This window comes from Ziziphus jujuba, chromosome 8 (genome assembly GCF_031755915.1).
Source record: "Ziziphus jujuba cultivar Dongzao chromosome 8, ASM3175591v1".
Taxonomy (NCBI): Eukaryota; Viridiplantae; Streptophyta; class Magnoliopsida; order Rosales; family Rhamnaceae; genus Ziziphus; species Ziziphus jujuba.
Genome location: NC_083386.1, coordinates 1,882,900 through 1,903,888, shown reverse-complemented (window position 1 = coordinate 1,903,888; position 20,989 = coordinate 1,882,900). Strand labels below are relative to the sequence as shown.

The 20,989-nt window shown below is 38.6% G+C and overlaps 2 protein-coding genes across 2 annotated transcripts in view; both read left to right on the top strand.

Annotated features, from left to right (window-relative positions):
- LOC107412847 (nascent polypeptide-associated complex subunit alpha-like protein 1) overlaps positions 1-20,989 on the top strand; it is a 444,693-nt gene that overhangs the window by 390,780 nt on the left and 32,924 nt on the right. The window lies entirely within an intron of this gene.
- On the top strand, positions 7,532-8,131 carry LOC132804976 (uncharacterized). Its single transcript, XM_060819551.1, has 2 exons — positions 7,532-7,669; positions 7,781-8,131. The coding sequence occupies exons 1-2, from the start codon at positions 7,532-7,534 to the stop codon at positions 8,129-8,131; spliced, it is 489 nt and encodes a 162-aa protein (XP_060675534.1).

The following is a 20,989-nucleotide window of genomic DNA, read 5'->3' as shown; positions in this document are numbered from 1 at the left end:
GAAAAAATAACAAGCCACATATGGAATATGAACTTATAGAGTTGTATTGAATTTGTCATTGTACAAGAGAATGGAGTTATATATAAGGTTCTAGGTCTTTGGCTGCTATGAAATTAATCCTAGGCGTTACCCTTATTAGGAAATATAATGATTATACTACTTTACTGTTATTAGGAAAGATAGTGATCATACCTTTCTTACATATTAGGGTTAATTACATTTTAGTACCCTCTAATTTGGTGAAATTGTACTTTTGATCTTTAAGTTTAAAAGGTTTCAATTTCAATCCTTAAGTTTTAATTTGTTATAATTTGATCCAATGGCTAATAGTGATTATTTAATCAACATTTAAATATAATTTGTTGTAATTTAGGTCTTCTAATCTTAATTCGTTGCAATTTAGACCTTCTATGTAATAAATAAATAAATAAAAGCCTTATAGTGCTCACAGACTATTAAAATCCAATTGGGCCACAATAAAATAAATTGAAATTTGAGAGCTTAAATTAGAATACTTCAAATTTGAGGGTCAAAAATGCAACTCCCCAAATTATACGGTTCTAAAAGAGTAATTAATCCTACTTATTATTTGTAGTATTTTTATTCTCTAAATGTGGATTATAAAATAAAATAAATACATAAATACATAAGCTATATGAACGCTGTTTTAAAAGATTGTTTTCCTATAAAAATATATTGAATGAATGTTAAGCGTACTTTAATTTCAAAACTTCTATATATAATCGAAAAAATTAATCTCCAATGAAAATGTGTTGAATGAATATCAAGCTTACTGCAATTTCAAAACTTCTAATATATATAATTGGCTAAACCAGGACGATTATGTTATTAGGTCAATCTATAGTGGACACCCTTATCTTATTTGACCAAGAAAAAATAACAACAATTGTTTTAACCATCATCATTAGGTGTGAGGATTTGAGAAAGAGCAATAATACAAATATCAAAACCATGAATTTACCACTAAACTATTTATGGAACAACTAAGATTAAGATTATTCATGTAATTATTATATATTAAGAATACGTTTGATTTATAGATTAGATAGTGGAGTAAGATATGTATTCTTAAAATTTGATGTTTTTTAATTTGGTTAGATTTTTAAAGTTGGGCTTATCTATGCCTTGTGTATATGTAATCTCGATTCCTCAAAATAAGGAATTGTTATTCTTTTTAAAAACTATAGAATCTGTATTTCCAAAAAAGAGAATACAAAAAAACATTTTTTTTTTACAAGCTTTCAAATATATATATATATATATATATTCTTTTTTAATTTCTTTTAGCCACTTTTTTCATTGTTGTTACCAAACTAAAGAATATCAATAATTATCCTATTTCATCCTTTTTTATTCCGAAAATTTTCTAATTTTTAGCTTTTAGAAATTACAGTTTTTTCAACCAAATGTGACCTAAGATTTTAAAACCATGCAAGTAGAGAGGTATCATACTAAAACTACACAAATGGTTGAAATAGACTTGGAGTATTGACCCCATTAAGTGATTATTTAGCATTATATTAATTAGGACAGAGTGCTCTGTTTATTACTAAAACAAATTCCTATTGTAACACCCCGTACCAAAAAAAAAAAAATATATATATATATATATATATATACATGATTAAATAAGTTTGACCAAATTGACTAAGTTTAACCAAGTTTGACGAAGTGAATAATATATGGGTTCAAGTTGACTTTTTCAATAGCCAATATTTTTGGTTTGACTGAGGTACCATTGTGTAGATCTCGTCGATACGAGTTCACAGACTGGCGGCACGCCAAATTCTGGGTTACGGATAAAACGTTATGGTTCTGAGAAGTTTTAAGCATAAGTTTAAAATCAGTGTCCAAGCCAGTCCCCAGTTTTTGTCTGTTAGTGATTTAGGCTCTATATAAGCCTCGGCAAGTGTGCCAAACAGGAAGAAAAGCCCAAAAATATCCATTTCCTCTCCAAAACCTGAGAAAAACACCCCAGACCCACGCGCCGAACCGATTGTTTTGACCTCCAACCGGGTTTACGCCGTTTGATCCATTTCCGGCCACCACCTTGCTACACGTGCCGACTAGAGAGGAACGGGGGACGGAGGCAAGCTCGGCTACAAAATTTCACGGCCACCGATCGCCGGACGCGCCCAGATCGGGCCAGAGCAGCTCGACGGCCGGAAATTTTCTCTCTCCTCTTTTCTTGTGCTTTCCGCCCAACCCAGCTCGACCCATACCTTCATCCCACCATTTTCGACCCCTCTGAGTCCATTTCCATGGTTAGATTGCCCCAAATCCCCACCATTTGAGAGATCTCTCAAGTTCAAGTTCGGCTGAACCTTTACGTCAATTTTCTGGTCACCGGAGGTGTCACAGGACCAAGGTAAGACCCCTGGTGAACTTTTTGTCTCTTGGGCTTTCCGTTGACTTATAATTTGTGAATTTTGGAGGTTGTTTGATAATTTTCCTATTTTTGGGGTTATTTGGTTAATTTTCGGAGAAATTGGGACTGTGTTTGGAGGATTTTGGTTAAATTGGTTAGAATTGAAGTTAGATTAGTGAAATTGGATAATATTAGGACCTCATTAGGGGTTCAATTTTGAAATATTAGGGCTTGGGTGAAAATCCCCAATTTTCAGTACCGGGTCCTAAGGGCACACAGTATAATTGGACTGTCCGGTGTCCAATTTATGCAATTTTGTAGTACTGTAAATTATTTTGAGACATTTGGATTATACAAGTGTCTCTGGTTTATTTGTTTGGAGCCTGAGGAATATTTTGTTATATTACAGGCACTCGAGTTGAGCCTGGAGATGATCCTGTAGAGGAGCAGGCGTGAGCATCTACAGTACTGTGAGTGGTTATATCATTTTTAAATGATTTGGGTATATAGTATAGTATATATGGGGTTTAAATATTTTACGTATATATCATTTGATTGAAATGTTGTTTTATGCATAAATAAATATTTGCTTTCACATATATGTGTTGTCATTTTATATGACTTTTGATAATATTTTAAGTGATTTTCAATTTTAATGGGTCCATAAATGGACGTGTAGTATTTAAATATCTTGGTAATTAAATTGAGATTTTAAATCATTTTGGAAACTATTTGGTTTAAGAAACCAGATTGAAAATCATATAATTTTAAGCACGATCAAATATTTTATAATTTTATGTGCTTAAAATTGGTTTATGGTGAATATATTTCACTGTGGTTTTTCTGGTTTTCGTATGAAATGATGTTTTGAGATTTTGAAATATTTAACTAAGCGGTGGAAGTTTAAATGTTAAATTATGATTTATGATATAGTACCCTTTGGAAAAGTATATTTATAATCTTACAAGATTGTTTCATGTATACTGTCTTGGTTATTTTTAAATTGATGTACCATGTAATGCCAATACCTTGAATCAGTATTATATTATATTATATTACCGCGCGCTGGGTTTACCACGGTGCCGTGAGGTTGGTTGCATCTAACGGTTATCTATTATTACCACGGACTGTGAGGTCGGGTTTATCCGACGGTTTATTATTATTACCACGGTTCCGTGAGGTTGGTATCATCCAACGGTTTATTATTGCCACGGACTGTGAGGTTGGGTACGTCCCGACGGTTATTTATTATTTCCACGACACCGTTCATATATTGAGGATCGTGCGGTGGGTGTATCCCACGGTTTACAGATTGGTACATCGTATGGTACATTGTATATGTTTGTATATATTGTTAAGTTACAAATATTAGGGTGATTCCTGCATTTTCATATGTATTTGGTGGAACTGTATTTATTATAGTGTATGCTCAAATGTTTATATCTTGATTTGAGACATTTCATAATATTACAATGATCGTACATTCATATTTTTGAGCATCAGTTTTTATGATATTAATTGGGGTACAAGTTTGAGTTTCAATGAAATGATTTTAAACGGGGAACTTTTCAAAAGAGTGGAACGAGAGGTCTTGAGAGAGATTTTTTAGAAGCAAATCATTATTTTTCTATTATACTATGCCACTCACTGAGATTCTTTATGTCACGTTTTATTGTTTTAAATTCGTTCCCCTAGGCCCAGGCAGCTAGTAGCAGTCTACCTCGCGGACAGCTTACCGCTTGTTTCCTTCCAGTACAGCAGCCGTATTTATCCTTTCTTTACCTATTGTTATCTTCTGGACTTATTTATTACTTATTTGTACTCATAGAACATGTTGACACTCTTAGAATGCTCTGATTTTAAATATGGAACTCAGTAGAAACCATAGTACTCATGTGTGTTGTTATGGCCTGTAGTACAGTAGGCTGGTTGTGGACTTATTTATATATATATATATATTTATATATTTGAGGTATTAATGTTAATGCTGGTGTTGATTATCTACGTTTTAAGGTGAGGTTCCATTGGATATTTTCTAGAGATTGTCCAGTGGGACTTCACTAGGCGGGATCACCCGGGAGGTCTTGAGAAGGTTCCCAGGGCGGGTCCTGTCAGCTTGGTATCAGAGCTTTAGGTTCTAACTTCCTTGGGGTTGTACATTGCTGTACAACTCATTCTTTATTTTACCTTCCATACCTACCTTTGTTGGTTGTTAAGTATATTTTGGCTTATTCTATCATATAGAACTTTTCCTTGATGTCGCTAGGAGGTAGACGTGGTTGCCAGCATGCTACAACTGGAGGTACAGGTGCGTCAACTTATGAGGAGCATCTTGTCCAGTGCTTGGCTTGATCACTCGAGAGGAGTGGGTTTATTAGGTATTCTGTTAAGTAGGCTTGTAGACTTGGAGCAGTTGGTTGTGATGGCTCCATAGATTCTATGCAATGACCGAATGAGGACAATGTCACATTAGTTAGCTTTATGCTAGAAGGAAACTCGAGGAAGTGGTGGACGTATGAAAGGACTAGGAGACATCACCCTTGAACATGGTTTAAGACTATATTTCACATTGAGCTTTGTTCCCTAACCTTTATTAAGATTAAGAGGTTAAAGTTGAGACACCACTCAGGGTTCAGGACAATGGACAGTGAACAACAATAGCAATTTTTTGTTTTTAGAGATCTACAGTCCGAGGTAGGTTATGTGGCAGGTTTCATGATGGGTAGTGCCAATGGGATGGACCATGCTTTCATTACAAGCAGTCAGAACACTTAAAAATTATTAACCTTATCGAGAATATGGTCATGCTAGAGCTTTACGACCGGGTGTACAATTTCAATTGATTGATGGGTACAAACTATATGATACATAAACGGGCCAGACTTTAAGAGATTCTACCAACACTGGACAACGGTCTTCATCCAAAGCCAAAGGCAGAGGTCAGAAGGGATGACAACTTACCAGAGGTAAGATATATGCTATGATCAATTAGGAGGATCACTCTGATGTGGTGACAGATACATTATCTATGCTTGGTAGTGAAGGACATATTTTATTGGCTCAAAGACCACACACTCTTTTGTTTTACGTGAACATGTTACACTAGTCGAGATGACTCAAGTTCGTTAGGGGTGTTACCTGAAAGGTTCCACATGGAAATTAAGATTAACCTCGTCAGGTATTTAAGAGTAGTTATCTTCATTGCATGGAAATTAAGATTCTTAATATTAGAATCTAATATAGGTAAAGTTTGTTTATACATTTTGGTGATCTTGTGTAGGACAATTTGCTGAGAATTAAGTGGTGAATTTCATAAGTTGGTTTTGTAGCATCTGCTTCTAAATGATGATTTTAGATCTTGGTTTTGATATTTTGTTTTCTTGAAGATTGAGGGTTTTATATCGATGATGTTTTATGGATCTAAGGTGGTTGATATTCTTGATGATAACTTAATCTCCTAAGGAATATGATTTGTGGGGCATAACTAGAATATAAGCAAGTAATGAATGTTTTCTTATGATTTGAGAATCTGGTAACTAGTTTATAGTATTTGGTTGTGATATTAGAATTAAGATTTAAATTTCTTTATTGCTTGAGGTATGTATTCTTGGAGTTTTTTTGAAATTGGAAGAATTTGAGGTATCTTCAAGAATGATATTTGAGATGATGAGAGGACTCGGGTTTGATCTTTTGGCTTCATATTTCTTGGTGTTGACAATCTTGAGGATTTCTTTAGGCCTTATAAGCAATCTAAAGCTCTCCATTGGAATAAATATAAGGAACTTTGTTTTATGACTTTGACGAATTTGGTTAAAAGGAAGATGTTTGTCGAGGTTAAGGAAATTGGATAATCAATGAGGAACATGGATCTTATAATTGCAAGTACTAGGAGTATAATCGGAGGCAAAGAGAATAATTTACATTTTAACTTTGTGACACTAGTATTTGGTTTGAGGAAATTAGATTTAAGTTCTAAACCTTCTTTTTGAATTGTTAGATGGATTTTTTTTTTTTTGAAAGCTATGAGTTGTTACTTATGCTTCTAGACAGTGGAGGAAGCACGAGCTGAATTATCCGACTCATGAGTTTAAGCTTGCTGCAATGATTTTTTTTATATTGCAAGTTTGGAGGCACTACTTGTATAGAGTTGCTTGTCGGACCCTTACTGATCATAGGAGCACTAAGTATTTGTTTACTCATAAGGAGTTGAACTTAAGGCAAAAGAGATGGATAGATTGCTCAAACATTATGATTGCACTATTTCTTTGATGTTTGAGTTGCACAGTTGGGTGTTAATTTGTGCATGCATATTTCATGAGGACTTTTTACTAGCTTTTGACTACGACCAATACTTATGGATTGTGTTGTTGAGATCCAATTTGAAGTCCCTTACTTAATGAGTATAAGAAGGAAAGCTAAACAAGGGGGAAGTCAGATTTCACTATCAGAGGCAATAGAGCATTGATGATTGGTTCTAGGCTTTGTATTCCCACAAATGAAGAGCTGAAAAGGCAAGTACTAGATGAAGAACATAGTTTTGCGTATGCCATGCACCCCAGTAGCATCAAAATGTACCATACCTTGAAAAAGCATTATTGGTGGGCAGGGATGAAAAGAGAAGTTGCTGATTATGTATCCAAGTGTTTCATTTGCCAATAAGTGAAAGTAGAGAGATAAGAGCCTTTTGGACTTCTACAGCCCTTACCCATCCTAGAATGGAAGTGGGAGCGCATCACGATGGGTTCTGTATTCAAGTTCCCCCCCCCCTGGCCCACAGTTCAGAGGCATGATGCAATTTGGGTGTCGTGGATCGACTCACTAAGTCTGCACATTTCCTACCCTTTCGTGAGAAGTTTTCTCCTCAAAACTTAGCGGAACTTTTTATGAATCATATAGTGAGCTTACATGGAATGCCAATTTTGATTATATCTTACAAAGATCCACGGTTCACTTTGAGATTTTGGCGAAGATTAATGAATGAACTTGGTGTCAAGTTGGATTTGTGTACCGCTTTTCACCCTCAGACCGATGGACAATCTGAGAGGACTATTTAGACCTTAGAGGACGTGTTGAGGTCATGTGTGCTATAGTTCTAGAGGAATTGGAATGAGTATCTACCTTTAGCAAAATTCACCTACAACAATGGCTATCACTCGAACATTGAAGATGTCACCTTATGAGGCGTTGTATGAGAGACAATGTCGAACTCCATTATGTTGGAATGAGACAGGTGAAAGGAAACTTCTGGACCCTGAGATTGTTCAGGCGACAGTGGATAAGGTAAATATTATACGGGCCAAGTTGAAAGCAACATAAGACAAGCAAAAGAGCTATGCGGATGTGCGTAGGAAGGATCTCAAGTTTGAGGTTAGCGATCGAGTATTCTTAAAGCTCTCTCCTTGGAAAGGTGTAGTACGTTTTGGACAACGAGGGAAGTTAAGTCCTCGCTACATTGGACCGTATGAGATAGTAGAGAGGATAGGTCCAGTGGCTTACAGGGTTGACTTGTCGGAGGAGCTTTCTCGAGTCCATGATGTTTTTCACATCTCCATGCTCCGCAAGTATATCTCAAACCCATCACATGTGTTGGAGACACCAAAGATTGAATTGGGGGATGACTTGTCTTATGAGGAGCAGCCAGTGCAGATTTTAGGAAGGGAAGAGAAAAGGCTTCGCAACAAGACTATAGCTTTGGTGAAGGTTCTTTGGAGAAACCAAATTGTCGAGGAGGTGACTTGGTAGCGAAAGGATCAAATGTGGAGTCAGTATCCTTACCTCTTCCAAAACTAAAGTACGAATTTTGTGGACGAAATTTCTTTAAGGGGGGTAGGTTGTAACACCCCGTACCAAAAAAAAAAAAAAAATATATATATATATATATACATGATTAAACAAATTTGACCAAATTGACTAAGTTTGACGAAGTGAATAATATATGGGTTCAAGTTGACTTTTTCAATAGCCAATATTTTTGGTTTGACTGAGGTACCATTGTGTAGATCTCGTCGATACGAGTTCACAGACTGGCGGCACGCCAAATTCTGGGTTACGGATAAAACGTTATGGTTCTGAGAAGTTTTAAGCATAAGTTTTAAATCAGTGTCCAAGCCAGTCCCCAGTTTTTGTCTGTTAGTGATTTAGGCTCTATATAAGCCTCGGCAAGTGTGCCAAACAGGAAGAAAAGCCCAAAAATATCCATTTCCTCTCTAAAACCTGAGAAAAACACCCCAGACCCACGCGCCGAACCGATTGTTTTGACCTCCAACCGGGTTTACGCCGTTTGACCCATTTCCGGCCACCACCTTGCTACACGTGCCGACTAGAGAGGAACGGGGGACGAAGGCAAGCTCGGCTGCAAAATTTCACGGCCACCGATCGCCGGACGCGCCCAGATCGGGCCAGAGCAGCTCGACGGCCGGAAATTTTCTCTCTCCTCTTTTCTTGTGCTTTCCGCCCAACCCAGCTCGACCCATACCTTCATCCCACCATTTTCGACCCCTCTGAGTCCATTTCCATGGTTAGATTGCCCCAAATCCCCACCATTTGAGAGATCTCTCAAGTTCAAGTTCGGCTGAACCTTTACGTCAATTTTCTGGTCACCGGAGGTGTCACAGGACCAAGGTAAGACCCCTGGTGAACTTTTTGTCTCTTGGGCTTTCCGTTGACTTATAATTTGTGAATTTTGGAGGTTGTTTGATAATTTTCCTATTTTTGGGGTTATTTGGTTAATTTTCGGAGAAATTGGGACTGTGTTTGGAGGATTTTGGTTAAATTGGTTAGAATTGAAGTTAGATTAGTGAAATTGGATAATATTAGGACCTCATTAGGGGTTCAATTTTGAAATATTAGGGCTTGGGTGAAAATCCCCAATTTTCAGTACCGGGTCCTAAGGGCACACAGTATAATTGGACTGTCCGGTGTCCAATTTATGCAATTTTGTAGTACTGTAAATTATTTTGAGACATTTGGATTATACAAGTGTCTCTGGTTTATTTGTTTGGAGCCTGAGGAATATTTTGTTATATTACAGGCACTCGAGTTGAGCCTGGAGATGATCCTGTAGAGGAGCAGGCGTGAGCATCTACAGTACTGTGAGTGGTTATATCATTTTTAAATGATTTGGGTATATAGTATAGTATATATGGGGTTTAAATATTTTACGTATATATCATTTGATTGAAATGTTGTTTTATGCATAAATAAATATTTGCTTTCACATATATGTGTTGTCATTTTATATGACTTTTGATAATATTTTAAGTGATTTTCAATTTTAATGGGTCCATAAATGGACGTGTAGTATTTAAATATCTTGGTAATTAAATTGTGATTTTAAATCATTTTGGAAACTATTTGGTTTAAGAAACCAGATTGAAAATCATATAATTTTAAGCACGATCAAATATTTTATAATTTTATGTGCTTAAAATTGGTTTATGGTGAATATATTTCACTGTGGTTTTTCTGGTTTTCGTATGAAATGATGTTTTGAGATTTTGAAATATTTAATTAAGCGGTGGAAGTTTAAATGTTAAATTATGATTTATGATATAGTACCCTTTGGAAAAGTATATTTATAATCTTACAAGATTGTTTCATGTATACTGTCTTGGTTATTTTTAAATTGATGTACCATGTAATGCCAATACCTTGAATCAGTATTATATTATATTATATTACCGCGCGCTGGGTTTACCACGGTGCCGTGAGGTTGGTTGCATCTAACGGTTATTTACCTCCAACCGGGTTTATGCCATTTGACCCATTTTCGGCCACCACCTTGCTACACATGCCAACTAAAGAGGAACGGGGGACGGAGGCGAGCTCGGCCACAAAATTTCACGGCCACCGGTCGCCGGACGCGCCCAGATCGAGTCGGAGAAGCCTGACGGCCGAAAATTTTCTTTCTCCTCTTTTCTTGTGTTTTCCGGCCAATCCAGCTCAACCCATACCTCTATCCCACCATTTTCGACCCCTCTGAGTCCATTTCTGTGGTTAGATTGCCCCAAATCCCCACCATTTGAGAGATCTCTCAAGTTCAAGTTCGGCCGAACCTTTACGTCAACTTTCCGGTCACTAAAGGAGTCACAGGACCAAGGTAAGACCACTGGTGAACTTCTTGTCCCTTGGGCTTTCCGTTGACTTATAATTTGTGAATTTTGGAGGTCGTTTGATAATTTTCCTATTTTTGGGGTTATTTGGTTAATTTTCGGAGAAATTGGGATTGTGTTTGGACGATTTTGGTTAAATTGGTTAGAATTGAAGTTAGATTAGTGAAATTGGATAATATTAGGACCTCATTGGGGGTTCAATTTTGAAATATTAGGGCTTGGGTGAAAATCCCTAATTTTGGGTACCGGATCCTAAGGGCACGCGGTATAATTGGACTGCCCGGTGTCCAATATATGCAATTTTGTAATATTGTAAATTATTTTGAGACATTTGGATTATACAAGTGTCTCTGGTTTAGTTGTTTGGAGTCTGAAGAATATTTTATTATATTACAGGCACTCGAGTTGAGCCTGGAGGTGATCCTGTAGAGGAGCAGGCGTGAGCATCTACAGTATTGTGAGTGGTTATATAATTTTTAAATGATTTGGGTATATAGTATAGTATATATGGGGTTTAAATATTTTACGTATATATCATTCGATTGAAATGTTGTTTTATGCATAAATAAATATTTGCTTTCACATATATGTGTTATCATTTTATATGACTTTTGATAATATTTTAAGTGATTTTCAATTTTAATGGGTCCATAAATGGACTTGTGGTATTTAAATATCTTGGTAATTAAATTGAGATTTTATGTAACACCTCATCCCAAAGTACAACGGAAATTTTCTAATTTTGACCGTTGACTTTGACTTTGACCATTGACCAAGGGGTCAAAAGTTGATTTTTTGTTCTGGTTGGAATTCCAGGTTGACTGAGGTACTGTTACGAAGCACACGTTGGCACGAGTTCGCAGACTAGTAGCACGTTGAAAACGGAGCTACGGTTTGAAAGTTATGAGCAAAACAAGTTGAGGTCCAAACTGTCCAAGGGGTGCAGGAGTTGACTGTTTATTCATGCAAAGTTGAGCTTTGACTCATGCATGGTTGTGAAGTACTAGTCGATACGAGTCCGTAGACTAGCGGCACGTCCGATTTGGACATGTGGTTTGAAAGTTATAGACCTGTAGAGTTTTTCAAATACTGTATTATTTTAATATTATTTTTAAACGCATAACGATGTGCCACGTGTGACTTAATAAATGTGACCATGTGTCACCATGGTGAGATGCCACATGTCAACCATGATTAATACCAAATTATTTTATTATTGTTGTTTTATATAATAATATTATTTAATTAATTTTTAATTTATTTCTTTTATTTCTTTTTCTTTTCTTTTTTCTTTTTTTTTTCTTTTCCCCACGTGGGAAAACACCTTTCTCCTTTTCTTTTCCTTTCCTTCCCTTCTCCTTCTTCCCCGAGCCCGTGAAAAAACCAGCAAGGCATTCTCTCTCTCTCTCTCCTTTGACTCTCTCCCCCTCTCTCTTTGACCGACCGTTTGGCCGGATTTCAGTCGCCAGACAGCCACACGAGCCGGCCACCGGTGAAGCCCAGTTCCCTGCGACCCCAACCTCCAATTTTCCAGGCCAGTTGCTGCTGGATGCGCCTAAATCGAGCCGGTGAAGTCGGCGGCGGCGGGTTAAGTTTTTCCGGTGATTCTTGCCGTTTCCGGCCAACCCAGCTCGACCCATACCTCTATTCCACCATTTTTGACCCCTCTGAGTCCATTTCCGGGGTTAGATAAATCCCCACCATTTGAGAGATCTCTCAAGTTTAAATTCGGCCGAAGCTTTCCGGCCACTGCCGGCGGAATTGGGGTCAATGGAGACCGATAATGCGATCGTCGTTCCACAAGCTTCGATTCGGTATATTATTCGACAATTTTGGTTAACGTTTGTGTTTAACCCCCCGGGTACCGGGTATTATTTACCCGAATAAAATATTAATTTATTTGACTGTGTGTGTGTGTTCTAGGAGCACGGGTGAGTCGTGGAATTGATCCCATGGTGGATCGTGGTTTAATTACGTGCTCTAGGTGAGTGACCCACCTTTAAAAAATATTTTGGGATAATTAATTATATTTATTTGGTGTTTAATTGATATCTGCAATTATGCTCATGTGGTGAAATTTAATTATAATTATGGAAAAATATTATTTTATACGTACGTGTATGTTATTGGTGCTAAATGGAATTTTTGGGTTATTAAGAAATCCCCGATTTTTATTATTGTGATTAAATGGTATTTATTATACATGAGCAAGTATTTTCAGTAATTAATTGTGTCTGGATTTTATATTATTTTTGGGTATAATTGGTTTGAATATTTTAAGAAAATTATTTGTTTAAATTGGTGGTTTAATTTTCATAATTATGCCCGTGGTATATTATGTGTTGAACCGCGTGTTGCGAGAAAAATTATTTTTATTGGTTATCGATGTTTTCGTACCGGGTTTGTTAAATGGAAAAATGTGGGATGGTAAATGTGAAAATTGGTATATTTCCCATGGTGAATTTGGAAAACGGTACGGTTATAATTAATTTAGTAATTATTTTAGACGCACTCATACAGTATTGGTGTTCTGGTATATATGTGGTTTAGCGCGCAAGTATTATGTCTCCCGTGAGTTGCCATTGGACCGAGAGCAGGCAAGTCTTATATATTGCGCATCAGCCGCCCCCCTCCTTGGCCGGGTGACGGTTTCAGCAGCAGTACTGTCAGGACGCCGAAGTGCCATTTGCAAGTTTCTCTCTTTAATCTCCCCGCCAGTCGGTGCTCGGGACGCTGGGTATCGGAGGGCATCACCGGTATATGGTGTGGTGCGTCAAGTGTAAATTTTCAGACAACAATTTCAAACCCCAAAGTGTTCCAAAATTATTTATTATATGTATTTACATTTTAATTACATTTGGCGTATTTATTTATTTATTGTTTACTAAATTAATTGATCCCTTGGTTTTCGGGAGGTACGAATATCGGGTTTTGTGAAAATGTTTTAAAAGGGGAACATTTCCAACGGAGTGAATAGTGAGGGTTTTGAGAGAAAATATTACTTCAGTTGTTATTATTATTTATTTATTTAATTGTTGATATTAATTAAATTCCCTTAATTGTTGTATTGTTAATATTAAAGGTGTTCAGTAGATAGGGTCACTCACTGAGATGATTAGCATCTCACGTTTTTAAATTTCGTTCCCCTAGGTCCAGGTTGGGAGACGTTGATTGTCCGGGGCGAGCCCAACGTCTCAGTTCGTTGCCGAAAGTCTAAGAAGTATTTCTTCCCTTTTTCCTCTCCATCTTGTATTGCTTTTTATCTGTCATTGTATTAATTCCACATGTAATTGTATAATGCTCTGTATATTGTATTGGACATGTAGTTATTATTTATGCACTGAGTTGCTGTTATTCTCTAAAGTGCTGTAAATTTGTGGAATCAAATTGTAGTATTGTGGGAGGAATAAGGGGATGATTTTAGAAGTGTGTTTTCAGTGCAGGAAATTTTTGGTAAGTCCTACCCTTAGGGGAGGTGCTGCCGGATTTTCCATTGGAAGGTTCGGTGGTATTTTCCTAGGATGAGGGCTTGTCTAGGGTTCCGGGGAGGAATTCTGGACAGGTCCTGACATTTTAAATCATTTTGGAAACTATTTGGTTTGAGAAACCAGATTGAAAATCATATAATTTTAAGCACGATCAAATATTTATAATTTTATGTGCTTAAAATTGGTTTATGGTGAATATATTTCACTGTGGTATTTCTGGTTTTCGTATGAAATGATGTTTTGAGATTTTGAAATATTTAATTAAGCGGTGGAAGTTTAAATGTTAAATTATGATTTATGATATAGTACCCTTTGGAAAAGTATATTTATAATCTTACAAGATTGTTTCATATATACTGTATTGGTTATTTTTAAATTGATATACCATGTAATGCCAATACCTTGGATCAGTATTATATTATATTATATTACCGCGCGCTGGGTTTACCACGGTGCCGTGAGGTTGGTTACATCCAACGGTTATCTATTATTACCACGGACTGTGAGGTCGGGTTTATCCGACGGTTTATTATTATTACCACGGTGCCATGAGGTTGGTATCATTCAACGGTTTATTATTGCCATGGACCGTGAGGTTGGGCACGTCCCGACGGTTATTTATTATTTCCACAACACCGTTCATATATTGAGGATCGTGCGGTGGGTGTATCCCACGGTTTACAGATTGGTACATCGTATGGTACATTGTATATGTTTGTATATATTGTTAAGTTACAAATATTAGGGTGATTCCTGCATTTTCATATTTATTTGGTGGAACTGTATTTATTATAGTGTATGCTCAAATGTTTATATCTTGATTTGAGACATTTCATAATATTACAATGATCGTTCATTCATATTTTTTAGCATCAGTTTTTATGATATTAATTGGGGTACAAGTTTGGGTTTCGGTGAAATGATTTTAAACGGGGAACTTTTCAAAAGAGTGGAACGAGAGGTCTTGAGAGAAAGATTTTTCAGAAGCAAATCATTATTTTTCTATTATACTATTCCACTCACTGAGATTCTTTATCTCACGTTTTATTGTTTTAAATTCGTTCCCCTAGGCCCAGGCAGCTAGTAGTAGTTTAAAATTTCGTAACTCCCGCGGCCGGTGGTTTTCTCTCTCCCTCTCTCTCTTTCTCTCTCCTCCCCCGCCATTTTGCCAAAATAAAAGCCACCGTGGGTGACACTGTTCACCCACATGGACCTCTCAGATGTCGACACGTGGCATCACTGTTCACTTAAGCTAGATATAGTAAAATATTACGGTATTCGGAAAACTTCACATGTCCATAACTTTTTACCCCGATGTCCAATTTAAGCGTGCCACTAGTCTATGAACTCATATCATCGAGTATTTTACAACCATACAAAAGTCAAAATAAAATTCTACAACCATAAAAAATCAACTCCCGGCACCTTTTGGACAGTTTAAATCTCGACTTTTTTTGCCCATAACTTTCAAACCGTAGCTCCGTTTTCGACGTGCTACTAGTCTACAAACTCGGGGCATCATGTACTTTGCTACGGTACCACTGTCAACTAGAAATTTCAACTAGGACAAAAAGTCAACTTTTGACCCACTCGATTAACGATCAACCTCGATCAACGTGCAAGAATTCCGATGTGGTTTGGGACGGGGTGTTACAACCTTCCCCCCTTATAAGAATTTTGTCCTCAATATTCTGCACATCACTGGAACAGGTAGGGATACTGGTCACGCATCTGCGCCTCGGGCTCCCACGTTGCTTCCCCGATTAAATGATTCCGCCATAAGACTTTGACTAAAAGAATAGTCTTGTTACGTAGTACCCGCTCCTCGCCATCCAATATCTGCACTGGTTGCTCTACATACGAAAGATCTTCCCTCAACTCGATATCAGGTGTCTCGAGTACATGTGATGGGTCTGCAATATATTTCCGTAGCATCGAAACATGAAACACGTTATGCACTCGGGCTAGTTCTTCCGGTAGTGCTAATCTATAAGCTACGGGGCCAATCCTCTTCGTAATCTCGTAAGGCCCAATATATCGAGGACTCAATTTACCTCGTCAACCAAAGCGTACTACTCCTTTCCATGGAGATAACTTTAAGAATACCCAATCTCCTACTTTAAATTCCAAATCCTTCCTATGCACATCAGCGTAACTCTTCTGTTGATCTTGGGCAACCTTCAACCGATCCCGAATTATCTTCACCTTGTCCAAGGTCATCCGTAAATACTCAGATCCAACCGCATTATTCATTGCAAGGAGTCTCTCTTCTCCTACTTCACTCCAGCACAAAGGTGTCCGACATTGCCTCCCATATAAGGCCTCATACGGGGACATCCCAATACTCGCCTGATGACTATTGTTATAAACAAATTCTATCAATGGCAATTGTTCATCCCAGCTACCGCGAAATTGCATAACACAAAACCTTAGCATATCTTCTAATGTCTGAATTGTGCGCTCAGCTTGTCCATCAGATTGCGGGTGAAAGGCGGTGCTGTAGTTAAGTCTTGCTCCTAATGCATCAGCCAACTTCCGCCATAGTCGTGAAGTAAAACGTGGATCTCAGTCGGATACGATGGTGAGCGGTACTCCATGAAGACTCACAATACGTTGTACAAACAACTGTGCCAATTTCTCGGGTGAGAAGCGCTCTCTTACAGGTAGAAAGTGTGCTGACTTGGTGAGACGATCGATGATCACCCAAATGCCATCGTACCTTCTAGGTGTGGGAGGAAGCTTGAATACGAAGTCCATGTTGAGTTCTTCCCACTTCCACACGGGAATAGGTAAGGGTTGGAGTAGTCCTGAAGGCTTCTGTCTTTCTGCCTTCACCTGTTGACAAATCAAACACTTTGATACAAAGTCTGCCACTTCCCTTTTCATACCAATCCACCAATAATACTTAATAAGTGTCCGATACATCTTAGTACTCCCAGGATGCATTGCATATAACGAGCTATGCGCCTCTTCTAAGATCTCCTTCTTGAGTTCTGGAATATCAGGTATGCAAAGTCGTCCCTTAAGGAGGGCCCCATCCCTCCTTAAGGAAAACTCCGGATCAAGACCTTTTTGTACCTTGCTCTTAATATTCTCAATTTAGGGTTTTCCATTTGAGTCTCCAATATACGATCCACTAACATCGGTTGCACCTGAAAACTAGCCATAAGGACTCCCGAAGGATGCATATGCATTAACACCCCCATTTTCTTCAACTCCACCATGAGAGGTAGTTGGATGGTTTGAATGTGAGCAAGAGATCCGATAGCCTTCCTACTCAAAGCATCTACCACTACATTCGCCTTGCCTAGGTGATAATCAATCACACAGTCATAATCCTTCAATAACTCCATCCATCTCCTTTGCCTCATTTTTTATTCCTTTTGAGTGAAAATGTACTTGAGGCTTTTGTGGTCGGTATGAATTTGGCATGTGGCCCCATACAAGTAGTGTCTCCACTTCTTTAGAGCAAAGACTACCCCCGCCAATTCTAAGTCATGCGTAGGGTAGTTTTGCTCGTGCTGCTTCAATTGCCGTGAGGCATATGCTACCACCCTTTGATTCTGCATTAGCACGCAACCCAACCCTTGATGGGATGCATCACAATAGACTTCAAAACTCTCATTCCCATTAGGTAAAGTTAAGACAGGTGCGGATGTTAACCTTCGCTTCAATTCCTGAAAACTCTGCTCACACCTGTCCGTCCAGCTAAATTCAACATTCTTTCGGGTTAAGTTGTGAAGCGGTCCGGCAATTCTCGAAAATCCTTCTATAAAACGATGGTAGTATCCCGCTAATCCAAGAAAACTTCGTACTTCCCTCACAGTAGTAGGGCACTCCCAATTCAACACTGTTTTCACCTTATCAGGGTCCACATAGATACCTTCAACTGACACAATGTGTCCAAGAAAACCCACTTGATTTAACCAAAACTTGCACTTGTCGAATTTGGCATAAAGCTGATGCTGTCTTAGAGTTTGGAGCACTCTCTTCAAATGCCTCACGTGCTCCTCTTGGCTTCTAGAATAGATCAGGATGTTATCTATAAATACAATGACGAAACGATCCAAGTACGAATGAAACACCTGGTTCATCAAATCCATAAAAGCTGCTGGGCCATTGGTAAGTCCGAATGACATTACTAGGAACTCATAATGTCCGTACCTCGTCCTAAAGGCAGTCTTAGGAATATCCGACTCTCGGATCCTTAACTGATGATATCCAGATCTTAAGTCGATCTTGGAAAACACTTTGGCACCTTGGAGTTGATCAAATAGGTCATCTATCCTTGGCAACGGGTAACGATTAGGGATGGTCACCTTGTTAAGTTGTCGGTAGTTAATGCACAATCTCAGAAACAGTACTGGAGCTCCCCATGGCGATATGCTTGGTCTAACAAACCCTTTATCTACCAAATCTTGCAATTGGACCTTTAGCTCCCTTAACTCCGCTGGAGCCATTCGATACGGTGGTAGAGAAATAGGCATGGTACCCGAATTAATTCAATGGAAAAATCAACTTCCCTTTCCCGAGGCAATCCCGGTAACTCCTCAGGAAACACATCCGGAAAGTCCCTCACCACGGGCACGTCTTCCAATCTGACCCCACTTACTCGGGTATCTATCACATAAGTTAAGTACCCTTGGCAACCCTTATTCAGTAGCTTCTTGGCAGTGAGGGTAGATATTAATCTTGGCAAAAGCCTCCCAACTTCCCCACGAAATACCACTTCAGGCAAACTTGGCCTCCTAAATGTAACTTTTTTGCTATAACAATCTACGGAAGCATGGTTCCTTGCTAAACCAATCCATGCCAAGATTACGTCAAGTCTGGATAGATCCAACAGGATCAAGTCTGCCTCCATCACTTGATCTTCAATACAGAAGAAACACCCCTTGATTAACTGGCTAGGCCACAAGGATTCTCCTGCAGGAGTGGCTATTTCTAATAGACATCTTAAAGGAGTATGGGTCATACCGACCCGAGTGACAAATTCTTTTGAGATGAATGAATGTGTTACTCTCGGGTCTATAAGTATAAGTGTATCATTACCAAATATATTCAATGCACCTGTCACCACATCCGGTGTAGCTAGGGCTTCCTTCTGCGTTATCGTGAACACTCGACCCTGACCTGTTTGCTAGGGCCTCCGTCCTCTACCCCTGCTCGGCCCAGCAGGCTGTGGGGCTAACCCTGAGGAACCCCCTGCCGCCTGAATCCCTCGGGAACTCTGACCCCGAGATCCACTAACCTGCTGTGATGGTGGGTTCGCCCCTAACATCCCAGTCTCTCCATAAGGGCAATACCTCTTTATATGTCCCGCTTGCCCACACTGGAAACACACACCCTCATACTGACAAACTCCATGGTGTGCTTTATTACAACGTCTGCAAAACGGCTTGGGACTAAAACCAGATCGTTGATATGAACTCATGCCACTGCTAATAGAATGACGAGCTGGCTGGGGCATCCGATAGCTACCTCTCCGCTGAAATCTGCCCCATGGGCTCGGTCTACCACTACCCGATGAGCCTGAACTATGGCTCTTCTTGGATGCTCCCTGACTAGGTGCTCCACTATATGAACCTTCAAATGACCTACGCCTCGAGGGTTTGCGCATATCCACCTGCCTCTCTAGCTTAAGCGCCGTATCCCTGGCAGACTGATAAGTGGGATGTACTAATCCAGCAAGGGTGAGGGCTATGTTCTTGTTCAAGCCATCTATAAACCTCACCTTCTTCGTATGGTCATCGGGAATCATGTGCATGCAGAATTCGGATAGCTCCCGAAGCTTTCTCTCGTACTCGAAAACAGTCATGTTCCCTTGCCGCAGCTCCTCAAACTCTCTCCTTCTGGCCTCATGGTAGGTAGGAGGGCAATATTCGGTGGTGAAGGCAACCTTAAACTGATCCCATGTATGCCTCCTACGGGTCTTTTCTACCTTCCACCACTTCCTCGCATCTCCTTCTAACATAAAATCGGAGATCCTCACCAGATCTCTCCTTCTAAAAATCACTTGATGCACCCACTATACACCAATGGCGCCAACAGTACCCAGCGTCCCGAGGTACCGCCAGACAAGAGGTTATAGAGAGAAACCGGCATACGGTTGCATGGCGTCCCACCGCGCCGCTGCAAACAGGCGTCCCGGCCATGGTGGGGCGGCCTACCCTCATCCGATGGCAAACACAGGACAACCCCATATATCACCTGCGCGCTACTCACACCCACCTGCGCGCTAATCACATCCATGTGTGCACTAATCACATCCATATATACAGAACACCAGTACGTGTATGGTGCATCTAAAAATCATAAATTAATACATCTCAAAATCTCAAATTTTCCATAAACATACCGGGTTTATTCCATCCAATTACACCTGTAAATTTTCCATAATTCCTTTATAATCATCGTCATAAATTCATCGCATAAATACCATAATTTTCAAATCCACCAGCTCTCAATTCCACCAATTTAAATATTCAAATTTTCCAATGGCATAATTATTTTTGAAATATAATAAATTACATCACATAATGTTCCATGGGCATAATTATAAAAATTGAAACCACCAACTTAAACAAATATTTTTCCTTGAAATATTAAAAGTCAAATCATGCCCAAAAATAATATTAAAATTCAAATATAATTACTTAATTGAAACCACCTTGCTCATGCATGATAAATACAATTAAATCACAATAATAATCAGAAATTCATTAATAACCCAAATTTTCATTTAGCAGCAATAAACATATGTATACATATAAAATAATATTTTTCCCACAATTAAATTCAATTTCCACCACATGAGCATAATTCTAGATATCAAATTAACACAAAATAAATATAATTAATCACCCCAAAATAATTTAAAGGTGGGTCACTCACCTTAAGCATGTATATCAATCAAGATCCTCCGCAGGATCAACTCCACTACCCACACGTGCACCTAAAATATCCACAATACACAAACCAATTATATTAATATTTTAATC